Below are 17,357 nucleotides of genomic sequence, written 5' to 3' on the forward strand. Positions count from 1 at the left end.
TAGCAGCAGTTCTGACTATAGTAGGGGTGGGTAAAAATATTGATGAATCGATGCATCAAAATATTGCCTTGCCCAATTCAATATCGATTGAGCAAATCCTCTGAATCAACTCATCTCCTGGCAAATGGAGGGAGTGTGCATGTTATTTGCATTGTGTGGACGAGGGCCACGAGAGACCAAATAACAAAAAAAAAAAACAGCAGCCAAAGCAGTAGCAGAAGCATAAAGCCAGATCCTTTGTCTTTAAAGTCCGATGTTTGTTTCATGTTGTTCCATTGCTCCAAAAGGTGAGGTGACATACCACATATGTCCACATGTGGTATAGAAATTGATAATCCAAGCATTTGAATCAATATCAAATCCAATCGAATTGCAATCTATTAATCAAAATTCAATTTAATCACGAGGTTCCTAGCAATACCCAGCCCTAGACTATAATGTTTTAGAACTATAAGTCAGGTTGCTTAACCTCAGTTTGGATTTGTCATTAGGGAGTTAGCTGAGGTTCTTTGCCCTTTTCACCTCATATTCATGCTTCCTGAGGATAAGATCATGAAGAAACACATTAATCTGATAGGTACGCATAACATACCCATCATTACCTGCCAGTGAAGCCAGATAACTCAGTTATCCCTTTCAGACACATTTCTGCTTCTTCTGAGAGCTTTTGTGCTCAGCTCCATGTTGAAATATTATCAAATGCTACAACCATTCTTATTATCATCAGCCTGGTGTCTAGCATTTCTGTTCAGGGTGTTATTATTTATCAAAAAAAAAATCCTTCAAATCTTATATTAACACATTTTATTTTCTTATGCAACTTTGCTGACATCAGGTTCATTGTGTCTTCATCTTAAGCAAATTTACTTGTTACTTTTAGGTTTTCATTTTTCAAGTTATCAGGCCGCTCAGTAAGTTCCCAAAGACTTTACAACAAAAGTTTGAGCTCTTTTGCTGCTGAAGAGCTGTAGGATTACCCACTAAACACCTTTGGATTTGTCTAATGTACTAACCTTGCTTTCATGTTTTTCTTGTTTAACTGCCAGGATAAAGAAAACAGCAGAGATCAATACTCCATTAGAGTTTGTTAATTATTATTATTATAATTATTATTTAAAAAGAAAAAAAGCAATGAGTCATGTTGTCAATATTTACCCCCCACATACTGTTTACAAAAAAGTGTCCAAAGATCAGAATGAGCAGTTTTTATGTTTCTGCTAGATCACGAGTGTGTTCGTGTGTGCCCATAAAAACACGGACAGACAGAGAGATAGGCCCAGCTGAGGTTACAGAGGAGGTCAGGAGAGAGGGACCATCTGATGCCAGCAGATGGAGTGATGGAGGGAGGGGAGCAGAGGAGAGGAGAAGCTCCAAATCAGGACGACAAGACCAAATGCTTATCGGCTGCACTTAAGGCGCTGATTTCACTTTACATCCCGTCTGCTCCAGCGCTCCCACCTTATGCTGCACTTGATGGTAGAGGAGATTGTAATTAGCAGAAGATATTCAATATCTGTGAGTGTGAGTGTTGTGTATTTATAATCCTCTTCATTATTTACCACCCTGCTATGTCACAATGGGTAGAATACTTCATAAACACCAGGATTCAGAATCAGTTTTGGCCAAATAGCAGAAATATAGCCTTCAAGGATGCTTTCCTCTTTTAAAGCCTGCATCCCTGACTTGTGTGGTTGAAAGGGGTGTGTTTTAATGTGCCAAGTGCAGTCGTTGGACCTGCTGCAGCAGCATTATCTCAAAGACACATTTGCTTTCCTGTCACCTGAACTCACCTCACTCCCCCTCTCTTTCCTCTGTCTCTGTCGTAGAACGGAGCAGTTCCAGGCGAGCCAGTGAAGAAGGATGAAAACTCCCGGAGAGGGAACTGGGGCAACCAGATTGAGTTTGTCCTCACCAGCGTGGGCTATGCTGTGGGCCTGGGCAACGTCTGGAGGTTTCCCTACCTCTGCTACAGAAATGGAGGAGGTAAATATCCTAACAAAGGGACAAGGTTCCTTTACACTAGCCATGGTTACATGAATAGTTTTTCGTCTTTCCGAATGGAATCTTTCTGGATGACTTTTCCAAAAACAATAGTATACATGGAAAGGAATATTCCAATCTCTGGTCTACATGCGCCGCTATAATCAGACAGATAGTCAATGGGGCATGCGCAAACAAATGTCAACATACGTAAACAAATTGAGGAACGTCTCCAGTTGCATCTTACGTCATATCTGAGCATGGCCTGAAAGAACGCACCCTGACAACTTTCCATTTCAGTGGATAGTTGTCACCTCAATCGGTTTGGGGAAAGGAATATTCCACCCCTGTGAAGCCGATTGAAGTCCAGGATTGGCACTTTTATTTTAGAATGAGGTGTATACAAAGGTTAAATTCTTTCTGTTTGAGCAAATAAACTGAATGCAAGCGGAATATTTGGGTCCATGAATACGTGGCTACTGAATCACTTTTGGACATTTTTAGTAGAGATAGACTGATATGGATTTTTGGTGGCCGATACCGATACTGATTATTAGAGGCCGATAACTGATATTTGAAGCCGATATTTATTTGCAGTCAAAGTGAAAATGTTGGCGTAAAAATTTTGAACAATACAAACTCCAACACTAACTGCATTCCTTCAAGCATATGTTTATTAAACTGCTCCCAGGCTTGGCAGCATGTTTTATAAAGATAAATGAAAACTTGAAAAAATAAATAGCTAAAGTTTTCCACAGTAAATTAAGTTTCCCAAAATGTCAATGTAACTGCAATAAAACTGGACAGAATAGAGTTTGTGCTGCCTTTTACAGGCATGTAATGCAGTTGAACTCATCTTCTGTTTGGTTTTACATGACTGATTTTGAATGTTCTGGCCATCTAGGGCTTCCATAATGTAGACAGGGGGAAACTCTGTGCAGAGAAACATCAACAAGCAGCTCCTGGATGTCTGTGGGTATTTATGAGAGGACTGCTTTTTGTGTCTGCGGGAGTTAAAATAAGCCAATAGAGAGTAAGATAGTCCCGATGCTAACTGCGTTAACCTGTCAATGGAATTTTCCATTGACATTAGCATTATCGGCCCTTGGATTAAAACAAAGGCCGATGCCGATATGCCCCAAAATTCCGAATATTGGCCCTGATAATCGGCCTGGCTGATAATTGGTCTATCCCTAATTTTTAGCACTGGGCAATGGCACTGAAGGGAGATGACATTGAGAGACAATCTTTGTCTGTTCATACACTATTTATAAACACATTGTACCGCAGGTGATGTGTTAATTCTTGCATCTTTGGAAATTATTATATATAAATAAAACACCTAACTCTAACATAGCTGAAGCCTACAAGTCATCTACCAGACATCCAGATGTTGAGGTGCTTTTACAGTGTTTTGGATTTTATGGTAGAGGATTCATGCTGTATCACATTAGAATGTTTGTCTTGTGTAAAACTGATAAGAACAAAGTGTATCTTTAAATTAGAGTTTAATCATGTACTCACTTCAGGAGCAGCTCACACATAAATACAAAAAGGTTCAAACAGACATGTGGTGATAAGAATTTCACAGCAATGTTTCTGACATATCCATAGATTGGTTCACTGGCAAATGAAGTCCCAATAGGCCTCACAAAAGCCAACTACAGAACACAGCCTGCAGGAATGAGCTCTGAAACAATGAGCGACAGCAGCATTTAACACACATGCAGCTCAGAGCTGGAACATTTTGTAAAAACTCAATAATTTCCTTCAATTATCCAGGAAAATGAAATGAAATGAATTTGTAACTAAATTAGCTTTGCATGAAGTAGAATGTGTCGAGTGTTTCTTGTTTTAATTTTGATAATTACCTATGCCAGAAGACAATCATTGAGATCCTCCACAAAGACAGTAAGCCATGAAGGGTCATTGCTTAAAAAGACTGGCTGTTCACAGAGTGCAGACTAACTTAGTACATTCATATTTACAGAAGCATCTAAATGGGGAGTTGAATGGAGAGAGGTGCACAAGCAACAAGGATTACTGCAGCCTCGAGATGATTGTTAAGGAAGATTGATTTAACATGGGATGGACTGTGGTTGGTGTTAACATCAAGAGTCACAGAGGACATCTTGAGAGGCTCACTTGATATTAAGCCACCGCTGAACCAGAGACAACATCGTGAAGAGTCCTACCAGGGCTAAGAAGAAACACAAACAATTTAACATTTTTAAAAGCAAACTTAAAACTTACCTTTTTAGTGTGGCCTTTTACTGAGTTTTACTTTTAGTTATCTATCTATTTATCTAACTATGTTTGGATCTTCATCTTTCTAAATCCTAACTTTTAGTTCAATATATATTCATCTTTTTATGTGTCTAAACCTAATTATTTATCTTCTTTTTTACTGCACTTTTACTTTCAGCTTTTTAACTTTGTATCGTACAGTTTTAGTCCTAGTGGAGCTACTGATATCATTTCCCAGCAGGACCTGGCACCTGCCAACTGCCAAAACTACCTCCAAATGCTGTAGTGACAGTAGTAGTGACAGCATATGGAATATAGGGAAGTTTACCAAGCACTTCATGTCATGTATACCAAGCTGATTTTAAACCAGTGACCCTCTAAATTCTGTTTCTCTTCTTAAATATAAGAAACATCTCAGCCGACAAAAGACCCCACTAATCAGTGAAACAGTTGCTTGGCAACAGCTGTGTACTGGAGATCACGGTTAAAGATGAAGCTTTCTATTTATTTATATCAGTGCTCAGAACAGAACAGAAGCAGTAATTTAAATGTCACATGCGTGAGGTGAAATGAGGGGAGTCAAACTTTCAAATGAAAGAAAAAGTTGATTTCAGACATGATTAAGTCTGAATGGTCACATGATCATGTCAGTCCATACAAGAAACAAACATGTAGCATCTTCTTTTCCTTGTGTTGCCTTTTAACTTAGTGTATGATGATTGCATCCAGAAGGCATCAACAACACTTTCCACTTTGGTTCCAGGTTTGCTCTCTCCAGGACTGTCAATGGAAATAATTTTAACAGCTTCTGTTTCCTTACTTCACACAACCATGGATAGATATTTACTTGGTGTATTGTTTAAAAATCTTCACCCATTTCCTGAAGAAGAGCAGATAATTTATTTGAAACAAAAACCAACAACTAGTTTTCCCATGCTTTCACTTTCACCACTCCCCAACCATTGTATCACTCATTCATTAATGTTTCAGCCATCTCTACTGTATTCTGTTTTATTCCCATCATTTAACCCTGCTTTTGACTTCTTACACAAACTCCTGAACTTTAGTTTTTGCTATACGTATTTGCTTTTTTTTCTAATAAACAGGTTTTTACTCTCCACAGCTGTTCACCTCGGGTTGCTCTGAATGAACAGCTCACACTTCATTAGCATCTTTGTCAGGATCTTTTTTTTGCATCATTGTCTATGAAAGTGTGAATGCTGTCATCACAGGAGCACAAAACACATCCAGCTGCTGCCTCTGTTGTGTCTGTGTAACGTCTGTATTCAGAGCTCATTGACATGTTGAATCCCTAGGCTCTCTTGTTTAATATTACGTCAGTAGTTTTACTCAAAATGCTTGAACAGTAGGAAGGAATGGGCTTAGTTTGGTCAAGGTCCGATGGTTTAGTGACTTACATTTTTCCAGGCTTGTGTCCTACTTTGTACGTTTACATTGCAAATATTTGTGTTAGTGTTAAGCATGTAGAGGACCTACATCTCTGTAGAGGGGCTCTGTAAATGTGGACCATATGTTACCTCAGACACAGGAGAGCTGAGCTTCACCAGCAGCTCGCACACAGTGATAAGGTCTTGGTATTGTACAGTATCAGCTGGTCGCACAGACCTAGTTCGCATAACACACACACACATGAGTGCTAACACACACACAGACGCTCCCCATAGAGTTCTGTCTGGTTTCTGGTCCAGTCTGAACCACCTGAGAGTTGCTGCTCTGTTGAACGGACTCAGCTGCACATGCAGTGACCTCTCTGCTCACTCAGGGGACGGTACCAGAGCAGATGAGGTTTATCTTTGTGGTTTCTGTTTTTTTTTTTGTGTGTGTGTGTGTGTTTTTCTGCTTTAAAATCCTGTGAGGGATTTAATCCAACTCATACAACAACAAATATACCTGTGATATAGTGTTTTGTTTTCTGTGTTTTTTTTATTTTGCATCATACAGTAGCTCTGTGTGAACATTTATAATTGCACTTCCTGTCTTTGAAATGTAAAATGTATTTTTCATGCTTACAAATGAAGTACCCCGTATAGCTTTACACAGAGTTCATAACTTTGCACAGTGCTGCCTCATTCTCAGCCTGTCAAGTCAGCAAGTGCAGTGTAAATAAATGACTCTATGTTGCAGTTCTGCTCATTAAAGCGCAGCACATTTATCATCTTTGTCAGACAGCAGAATATCTTTGTACAATCCTTTAAGGTTTCTCTGTGATGCTGGGGTAACACGGGAGTAACTTTAAATGACTGCTATGATAAAAAAAAAGAAAGTCAAACAAACTGAAAAAGTTCCTAATTTTCTTTCTTTGCTGTTCATTTTAACACAGTGTTTCTGTAGAATACACTCTAAAAAGAGATCAAGTAATGACTTCTGTTCTGCTGTTTCTCTCGTCCAGGTGCCTTCATGTTACCATACTTCATCATGCTGGTGTTCTGTGGCATCCCTCTCTTCTTCCTCGAGCTGTCCTTTGGTCAGTTTGCCAGCCAGGGCTGTCTGGGAGTGTGGAAGATCAGCCCCATGTTCAAAGGTCAGTGTTAGTGAGTTGATGTGCTCGCACAGATCACGTACAGATATTGCTTTCTCATGAGGGAAACTCCTTGCGTTACAGGGACTCTGATTTGATAGGATTTGGTTTTATTCTTGCTTTTGTGATTTTCTTTTTATTAATGATCTCAAGAGAAGTAGCACAACACAGAAACAAACAAATTTTGAACACAAACAGCCCTAAAGAGTCCAAACATAAATCTGTCTTAACCTCTGTTCTAAAGGATGCAGCACTCTTGTTTTCTGTTTCAAATCTTTTTATTATGTTTTCTAATACAGCTGTAAGTAGGAGTTTTCAGGTAAATTCATGTCAGGTATGCTGGTTTGTTGCCAGAGAAGCACAAATGTTGCCAGGTACATTAAAAAAAAGGAAGGAGAAGAATAACCAGGACATGCTGACAGACATCACTTTAGGCAGCTGAACATAATTAATAACATGGGATCCCACCCGTCCACCCACCCACCTGTCATCATCCCTTAACAAACAACCAAAATACATGAATCCAAACAGCACAAAAAAAAAAGAAAAAGGAAGGAAAGAAAAAAAATAAAATACCAAGTGAGCAAATTTACCTAAATGGAGAATAATAATGATAATAATAATAATAATAATAATAATAATAATAATAATAATAATAATAATAATTAACAACAAAAAAAAATTAAAAAGTCTTTTGTTCTTCATCTTCTCTCCTCTGTCTTCTCCTCAGGTGTGGGCTACGGCATGATGGTAGTGTCCACCTACATTGGAATCTATTATAACGTAGTCATCTGCATCGCCTTCTATTACTTCTTCATGTCCATGACAAACCTGCTGCCGTGGACATACTGCAACAACCCGTGGAACACACCGGACTGCAGCGGGGTTCTGGAAACCTCAAAGCTCAACGCAAGCCTGGCTAATGCTACGACGAGCCTGGTAGCAGGCGTGGCTGAGGTGGTGAACCGCACCAAGAGGACCAGTCCTAGTGAAGAGTACTGGAAGTAAGTCACTGGCAGACATTTTATTTTCTCTCAAAGGAAGCACAAATAACCACAATTACATGAGTATGTTTGCAGGATGCAGAAATGTATATTATTCACTTGTGTCAAATCACCAGTGATTGCATGTACATGATTCCCACATTGCTGTTTGATTAGAGACAAGGCTGAGGTGTTAACTTAATGGTGACATTTTTGAGCTTTAAAAAAAGCCATGTGAAGTCTCTTAGGAGGTTCCCAGGTGAATGTGCTACAAAGAGATTATAATACCATTACGCACAAGACCCGTCAAGTCTTTCAGCTAGGTGGTTAAATATCCTTTTATTGGTTCAGAGTTAAGTTTTGGTAAGGAGAGAAAGATATGTGTATATATATATATATATATATATATATATATATATATATATATATATATATATATATATATATATATATATATATATATATATATATATATATATATATATATATATTTAAATTTAGGTTCAGCTATATCTATAGCCTGAGCTGATTGTAGAAATCAATAGTGTAAAGTTTTTGAGCTTTTTCCAGTTACCTCTGAAACAGTTACAAACTAACAAAATATTAGCCTGCAGCATCAACTTGAGAAAATGTTTCTCTAAACTTGCCTTACCTCACCCTTGCTGCTGTAGCTGTTCAAGAGCCAGATAATACTAGGACGCTACAACATGAGATGGCGTTTTAGCCAAATTTTAAGATTGTATTTATAAAGGCTTTCGGAATTTGGGTCAAACTTTGTGGCCACAGCAGGTAACCTGACTATGATATTTGGAAGTGTTAGACAAAGTTTTTTGTGGCATAAGGGTGAAAATACAATGAGTTTCAGTGTTGAAGTAAGTGCCGTTACACACTTGGAATTTTTTTGTCAGGTGAGAACAGATGTTACTTATCCTGTCCTTTAAGTTACACATCTTGGCATGAAAGATGATCAGCTGGGTGAAGGATGGCAGAGTAAACCAGAAGACAGAAATAAGAATTAACTTTAAAAACACTCACTGCTAACCAAAACTAATACAGAAGAGCACAGAAGCACAGGCGGAAGTTTCATGGTCTTGTTTAAGTTGGAGGTCATACATGACTAATTCTTGTCAGAGTGCAACATTATACTCAGATATGCAACATGCATCAGTTCTGCTGTTTACACTGTTTAATTAACTACATGAAGGATAGGATACAGTGAAGCAGCAGTGGCTATTATTCTGGATTAAATATTAATCTACAGCTCAGTGCAAACTGCTCTACTAATAACATTTGCATAAAACTTGTATTTATTATCTCAATGGGTTTAGTGTATGGAGAGTTCTTAATTAAACTCTGTCATCAGTTTTACATTCAGAGCGTTAGCATATTTGTGTCAAATAGTCAGTTTGCCCACTGATGGTATTAGGGGTCCTCTCATATTGTTTTTTCAGGTCAGACACTGATTCAAATGCAGATACAGATAACAGATATTAGTAGTTAATCAGACTGATATCTGGAACTATTATGTATCTACAGTAAAAATCAAAAATCTTTCTCTCATCATTTATCAGTTGTTTAAGTACTCAGATTTCTCAGTTTAAATAGCAGTGCAGTTGCTGTTGGGACAGATGTGAGACTGTGGTGAGCGACAGACAAACCTGCAGCCGAGCAGACTGATAATCAGCTTGATAATGGAGTGACCTCCAGATAAAATCCAGAAAATATCAGCGTTACAAATGAATAAAATGGAGAAAATCCCACACATCCAGCTTTGAAGGAATGGGAAAACCTCTTTCAGTGTCAGGATGTGATTGATGTCATTGTACTGATCTAACTGGAACCATCACAAGAGCACACTGTCACAATGTGAGCTGTTGCTTCAAAACCATTTCCTATCTGTTCATTTAAAATCTGTTATCTCTGGGGGGGTATCCATTCTCAGACAGGTGTTTGTGTCTCTACTTCAGGCCAGCAGCTTATTGTACAGCCTCAGGTATTTATTCCAGAGAGGATGCTCAGATAGCTTCTCCTGTAATCCTGATTAAAACAGACCCTTTAAAACCAGCAGAGCTTCAACAATAAGCCACATTGTTGAAGAATCCATTCATCCTCTTTTGTCTCATCATCCTGACAATTCTCTAATCATCTGAAGAGAAACTCTCCTGAGGCAGCTGAGATGATTCCAGATTGTAAAACTACACGGCGATAATATTTACAACCTTGATATCATGTCATTTAATTACCACAACAAAATTAACTTTAAATGGCAAATCAGAGCAAACAATGCAGCAATTTCCTGGGTATTGTCTCTCATCTCTGTGGATCTGATTTCTTTGATGCTACACTCTTCTCTTCAGTCTGTGATTGAGAAATATGAGCCGGGGTAAAAACACTACACAAGTCTGTTTAAGACACTTCTTTAGTGCTGACAGAGAGATGATTAAGAGGCCCTACAGAAAGTATAGTTTGCCAAGCAGAGCTGTAATGAAGAAAAGTGAAGTGTCAGTTTTTCAGTCTCTGTTGCGAGAAGAAAATTATAAGTCTAAAATTCATGCTGCCTGCCTCTCTTTTTCAGACACTACGTGTTAAACATCTCTGACGATATCGGGAACTTCGGAGAGGTCCGTCTCCCCATCCTGGGCTGCCTGGCTGTGTCCTGGGTTGTTGTCTTCCTCTGTCTCATCCGGGGCGTTAAATCCTCTGGAAAGGTCAGCTTCAGACGGCAGACAGAGACACACAAACAAACACACACACACTGACACAGCACATGCAGAAACATCATGTTCAGACTGCTATGTGTCAAACTTCAACATGTCACACACAGAAGCAAACAAATACCCAGTTTTCATCTGTCATTCATGTCTTTGTGTTCAGGTGGTGTATTTCACAGCCACCTTCCCGTACGTGGTTCTGACCATCTTGTTCATCCGCGGCATCACCCTGGATGGAGCCATAAATGGCATCAAGTACTATCTGACTCCACAGTGGCAGAAGGTCCTGGATGCAAAGGTATTCAGTCACACAAACAGGCTGTTTCATTAAGAGGAAATGCATATTTTCTGTCTTTCTTCTTTTTTCTGCTTCTGACTGCATGCATGTGTGTTTCTAAGGTGTGGGGAGATGCAGCATCGCAGATCTTTTACTCTCTGGGCTGTGCCTGGGGCGGACTCATCACGATGGCTTCATATAACAAGTTCCACAACAACTGCTTCAGGTTAGTCCTCCAGACTAAAGGCTTTGAAAGGCAGAGCTATGCATTCTGGGATTTGAGTATGTTTTATGGTCTTTCTTGCAGATATTTACAATTCATTGCCTCTCTCATATTTATGCAGTAAATGTGTAGCAGGAGGAGATCAACATAAACTCATCTATTGCCATAATGGTACCTAGCTGAACTGTTGTGTCAGTTTTGTATTTAATTCTTAAATATTAATTCACATTTATTTAGGGTTATGTGCTGATTCTGTCTCCCAGGACTCCTGCTGTCACTTTTGGGTTTTCCAGGCAATTAGTGGAAACTTTAGGAAGAGTAAATAAACCAGAGCCTGTCATTCTAATGCTACTTTTCTTCCACTAATTGTGTGAAACTGCACCAAAAGGTTGCAGACTAAAGGTCATAATTATCAGGCATCTAACTCTGCAAGGTGCTTGAGGCTTTTCTTAAATAAATGAAGTATTATTTCACAGAGAAATCAGCAGAAACACTCGAAAGGAGGAGAAAAACTGTTTACAGACTTCAGATTTTGTCAAGCCAAAAATGGTTTATGACTAAAAACTTGAAAAACACATTAAGATTAGATTAAACCTCTGGTCTTCCAGTAATCAATACATCAGTATTGACATTTTTTTTTGCTAATATCTCAAGAGAAGCAGACCCTTCTTTAAACTGTTGTTATGGCATTAAGATTGCATCAGTTGGAGGTTTTTGAGTGTAACCTAAAATTATCACTGCGCTGCAGCATGTACAGCCTGTTTCTGCCTGTGTGAGATGAGCAGTTGCTAGGCAGAATTAGTGACCCAACAAGGAGATGCGGAGGCGACAAAAAGAAAAGGATTCTTCAAAAACAATGACTAGACAACCTGTAAGAGGTAGTGGGTTCAGATTGCCGAGACTACAAGGTCCCCCCCTCAAAAGTTGGGCTCAGAGGCTGATGGGTAAATAAGGCGGGGAGATGGTCAGGAGGCCTCAGGTTCACAGACAGGGGGAAGAAGTAACAATAAGTTGGGGCAGAGAAGAAGCTGTGGAGAAGGTTACAATGAAGGAAAGGGGACAGGAGAGGAGATAAGGATAGGAAAAGATGTCATTTGCTCTCCCGAGCTTGTCCACACATGCTGACAGAGGGAGGTGGTGAAGAGGTGGAGGGGGCGAGGAAGAAGGTTGAAGATATAATTTGTTCCTCTGCCAAGAGCTTGAGGTTTTGCTATCTGCGCTCGCAGCTGCACGGAGGCCTAATCAGCTTGTGTTCTGCAGCTTGGTCCCCGTGGAGCCGCACTCTGCTCTCCTGTAACACCACCAATCGGTGCACATGTAGAAGTGCAGAGAGAGGAGGACTGATCAGGTGCCTGTTTTTTTTTTTTTTTTTTCTGCGAGGAGATAAGAGACAGACTGAAATCAAAGTCATCAAAGACATCCTCTGTGATAACACAGGAATCAGGAAATGTGAGGAAACAAAGCTTCATGCAACCACACAACTCCCCTGGTGAATCTGAGTCAAAGATTGAGTCCGAGAGAGGAAAGATGAAAATGATTTTTTTTTTCCCATCTCTAGCAGCACGCAGCTGAAATAGGTGCTGCTCAGAACAAGGACAACAAGCTTCAAGGGAAAGAATCTGAGCATTCTGCTTTGCATCCTTAAAGAGGGCAAACTGAAATTTTGATTTTTCATCTTCATGAGTCGTCTTTACGTAAAGACAGCTCAGATCTGCTGTTTTTAAAAGCTTTCCAGTTAAAACAATATTTGTCTCTGATCTTTTTTCAATTGGAAAATAAATTTAATCATGAATACATGTCCTGAATAAACAACTCTCTGTTTTTTAAAATGGCTCATTACAGGGTGTGCACTTGTTCAGAGCACAAACTGTCAGTATATTTCTAAACCTGCCCAGAGGAGTTGTGCATAGTAGAGAAATACAGACTCATTTTTTTTGTATTAACAATTGCTATAAAAATTATTGTCTAATAATTTGATGTAGATATCCATCACCTTTGGTTTTTGGATGGAACTCAGAGTTTTATTAAATCAGGTTTTTTTTTTTTCCTTGTAAAAAAATATTTTCTTCAACGATGCTTAATGTCTTGGAAAACCTGACAACAGTGATGTAAAAATGTTAGTATTAAAAATTAGTATCAATAATAATTAATAGTATTTATGTACTGGGTTATCTTAAACTAAACGGTTTACTTAAAATTTGTGCCTGATGTGTGAATAAAGAAGGTACATCTTGAACCAAAAGACACAAAGAGGCAAAATGAGTAAACAAACATCAGAACAAAGTGTTATCTCAGTAACTGCTTTGAGGGTGATGTGCAGAAAACACAAAAACAGAATTAGAAATTTGACTTTAAGAACGTTGTTGGATGTGTACTTAACCTTGGTCAATAATTTAGGTCTTAGTCTTTTTATGAATCACTTCATGAACTTTTAAATAGAGTGATTTGAACAACAATAACTCCTGATTCTGTGCATTCAAGCTGCACATCTGTCTCTTTCTGTTTTTGTAGAGCTGGATAATTTTTACTCAACCACACAATGTTTTTCCTTTCTCTCCACCATACAGAGACAGCATCATCATCAGCATAACCAACTGTGCGACCAGTGTGTATGCGGGTTTTGTCATTTTCTCCATCCTGGGCTTCATGGCACACAACCTGAACGTCCCCGTGTCTGAGGTGGCCGACCACGGCCCCGGCCTGGCCTTTGTGGCTTACCCAGAAGCCCTCACCCTGCTCCCCATCTCACCGCTCTGGTCCCTGCTCTTCTTCTTCATGCTCATCCTGCTGGGCCTGGGGACTCAGGTGAGGCTGGAGAATCAAATCAAACTCATTATACGCATGTCAAAACTGGAATTTAAGTTGCATCAGTGTATCAGTGTGCTTTTAGATGATTGTGCCCCACAATAAAGGTATGAGTCTGAGAGTTAAGTATCCGTTCCTCATTCAAAATATTAATCAGTCATTGTTGAATGGACTACCACTGACTCTTCACTGTTTCTGTAACTTGAATCCAGTATCACACAAAGTCCAATTATCCAGGTTTAATTGATTATCGCCACGGCTACCAGATGTTTTGTCTTAGTTTTGTAAATGTTTGTTCAGCAAAAGATACCTGATCAACTTCAAAATTCCATGAAGTATCACATGAAACAGGGTGAGAGTGTAAAGTGATGCAGAAAAGAGGCAGGAGGATGAACAGGCATCCCAATGTGTGTGATTTCAAATTAAACACTCCAAGCTGACATTAAAATGATCATTTATCAGCTAGAATATAAATCAGTGTTAATGCTACAAGATTCCCTCATATTGGTAAGTCTGGCTCACGACCAAATGTGCTTCAGTTAAACAGAGAACACATTATCTCTCTTGATAATGAGAGATAATGAGAGAGCCTCCACCTCCACATGGTCCAGGACTGAGCTGCTTCAGCAGTCTGTTCAGACTCACTATCCTATATTCTGTCTGCTCACAGCAAGTGAAGCTCTTCCAATGTGGCATTAGTGTCTGGTGTTAGCTCTGTTAGCCATGTCTGTGTATAGCATGATGCTATCTTGCGTTCTGGCATTCCCTCTGTTTCTGGGTTAGCATGGCTAACTTGTCCATCTTATTGGAGATAGATCTTACGTTCCCAATAAGAATGAATGGAGGTACAGGTCAGTGTCGTCACTTCTTAGCTCACACCTGAGAAGCAGCATGTCATCCTCACCCCCTTCTCCTCACCTTGTGGGGAAACATCCGGCCTTGCACCAGTTAGCATTGACATGCTACAGGCCGCTAACAGCTGATTTCACATGTAAACAATGCGGCCATGGTTACATGTAGGATCTTAAGACAAACACAGGAGAAAAAATAGTAAAAATATCACTGAAGACACAACCAGTTTGATGTCTATGACCAACAAATGACCAAACAAAGTAATGACCCACTCCAAATACAAAGATGATGAAAAAGAGATGAAAAATTACAAGAAACGGACAGGGAAGAGAGAGCTGCTGCAACAGGCAGCCATAGCCAACAGGGCGGGGCCTAGTAACCAATAGCAGCAATGTACCATAGCTATTGTCATAATGCATCAGCCTATACATGCAGTAGTGCTTTATTTGTGTTATGCATTCTGTTTTCCCTTTTATTTTCATCACTGAGGATTATTTTTTTCTCTTTGAATAAAATCCATCCTTTTGCCCCTGCTCTCGTAGTTCTGTCTGCTGGAGACTCTGGTGACAGCCATTGTCGATGAGATCGGCACAGACTGGATCATGAGGAACAAAACTGTCGTCACACTGTCAGTGGCTATAGTAGGATTCTTACTGGGAGTCCCACTAACAACACAGGTAAGCCTCAGACACATGAAGAACACGTCTCTGAATGCAGCTTGTTTCCTGTAGGTGGGATGCAGATTTGTTAACTGGCTCTGTTTTCTACGAGCAGGCTGGGATTTACTGGTTGCTGCTGATGGACAACTATGCTGCTAGTTTCTCTCTGGTTATCATCTCCTGCATCATGTGCATCTGCATCATGTACATTTACGGTAAGAGAAACAAATCATCTGAGGGAGTGTGGAAGGATGGGTTGTATCCACAAGCAGTTCTGCTCACAGTGCTGCCTGCAGACTTTTTTCAGAATGTGATTGTGTTAAACTTTTGTGCAAACTCAGCACACTGAAGCAGCTACAGGGCCGGATTAACAGTTTTGCTTTTGAGGCTACACATTTTAACACTGTTGAAACACAAAACAATGCAAATGTGTGCAAGCAGCAGAAGAGATAAAATGGAGCATGGATAGACAGAAGACAGACTTGTAAATATTTAATCTGAGATGGTAAACAATCTATTTATTAAAGACACTGGATCCAAATAAAAACAGATTTTCTTTTATATTTACTTTCAGCACTGACCTTTTTTTTTTTTTTTAAAGGTAATTGATAACATTATGAAACTGCTGAAAAATGTGTAATATTCAATGCCAACTGTGAAAAGGAGAGTTTGAGAAGGACGTTAAAACCTCTTGTGACTTTGTGGCACCAGTGTACCGCTGACTGACAGTGAAGGTGATCTGGGCTTTTACCGTCAGTGTATTTCCTTGAGAAAGAAGGATCCAAACCCTGCTCTAAGGTGATTAGATCACTGACTGCAGACAATTTAAGCAAGAGCAAACAGCCTTTGTAGATGAGAATAATCCATGGATCTTCATGGACACAATGTGTTTGGGTTCAATCTTTTTACTGGAATTAAAAAAAATAAATTGGTGGGATTTTTTTTCTTGTAGTGAGAGAGAAGGCGGACTGTCAGATTGACAATTGGCTTTTGAGGTTAACATCATCCTAACTTTTGTTAACAACAAATATCAGATGGAGTGAGTCCCACTGTTTTGATCAACTTTTATCTTTGGTGTTTGGTTTGTCCACATTTTGCAGTAACTACAGCATCACGTGTTTCAGAAAAGTGTCAATTTATTTTCTTAGAACTTCAAAACAAATGTTATTCTGTGCCTGCTGTAACTCCAGCGAAGATTTTCCTTTGAATGTACTATATATCTGTCTTTAAAACTTTAAAACTCAGCCATGTTTGCTGGATGGGGTTGAGTTCCAGACTTGAGCTATTTCATCATTTTATGAGTATTTTAACAGCAAATTCAACAAAACTGAAATATAGAATGAAACTTAAATATGCTAAATCATCTAATGATTTTGACCACTTCATTAATCAAAAGGTCCCTTTTCTGTTCAGTTCAACTTCATTAAAACAAGAAAAAACAACACTGCACAGCAGAGAATGGAGATACTGACAGCTCATCTGCACAATGAAATGTGAAAGCAAGTGCAAAATGCACAGATCTGACAAAGTCAACGAGCATCCTTTGTCTTGTAGATCACAACAGTGCTATGTTTTGTTCATTAAGCCCCAAGAAGGAGCAGATTGTGGGGAAATGATGCACAGTTCATATCTGTCCATCATGTTGCAATGTTCCTAAAATATTAAAGGTAACCATTGAGGCCTGTACATATGAGGCACCAAATTTATTATTAAAAGATTAGAAAGGAGAAAGACAACTAGATGCCTTCATGATCATTCAAATAATAATCAGGTAACAACAATTTTATACGTCAAGCAAGTAGACTGTCCAAAGTTTGACTGTACTTTCATAATCTGCCTTCATGTGACTTTTTAAATGTTTTGTACCTGAGTAATACCTTTTGTTTTTATTGCAGGCCACAGGAACTACTTCAAAGACGTTGAGATGATGCTGGGCTTCCCTCCTCCTCTCTTCTTCAAAGTGTGCTGGAGATTCATCTCCCCTGTCATTATCTCTGTAAGTGAACACACACTCACACAGCTGCTTATGTAGGACAGCAGTCACAGTTATTAAACCCATAATCAAAATGTTACCGAGCTGC

General features: G+C 39.2%; 1 protein-coding gene across 4 annotated transcripts in view; it reads left to right on the plus strand.

Moving 5' to 3' along the window:
• Positions 1-17,357, plus strand: part of slc6a9 (solute carrier family 6 member 9) — a 99,527-nt gene that overhangs the window by 73,731 nt on the left and 8,439 nt on the right. For all 4 annotated transcript variants that reach the window (XM_074687990.1, XM_074687987.1, XM_074687989.1 and 1 more), the window contains 10 exons: positions 1,827-1,983; positions 6,638-6,769; positions 7,497-7,770; positions 10,325-10,457; positions 10,624-10,758; positions 10,860-10,963; positions 13,528-13,765; positions 15,160-15,294; positions 15,392-15,491; positions 17,172-17,272. In XM_074687990.1, the coding sequence (XP_074544091.1) occupies positions 1,827-1,983; positions 6,638-6,769; positions 7,497-7,770; positions 10,325-10,457; positions 10,624-10,758; positions 10,860-10,963; positions 13,528-13,765; positions 15,160-15,294; positions 15,392-15,491; positions 17,172-17,272 (1,509 nt within the window). The remainder of the gene's footprint in view (positions 1-1,826; positions 1,984-6,637; positions 6,770-7,496; positions 7,771-10,324; positions 10,458-10,623; positions 10,759-10,859; positions 10,964-13,527; positions 13,766-15,159; positions 15,295-15,391; positions 15,492-17,171; positions 17,273-17,357) is intronic.

Source organism: Halichoeres trimaculatus, unplaced genomic scaffold (assembly GCF_033239565.1).
Source record: "Halichoeres trimaculatus isolate MK-OKI-2021-1 unplaced genomic scaffold, fHalTri1.1 fHalTri1_scaffold_15, whole genome shotgun sequence".
In the NCBI taxonomy this organism is placed as follows: domain Eukaryota; kingdom Metazoa; phylum Chordata; class Actinopteri; order Labriformes; family Labridae; genus Halichoeres; species Halichoeres trimaculatus.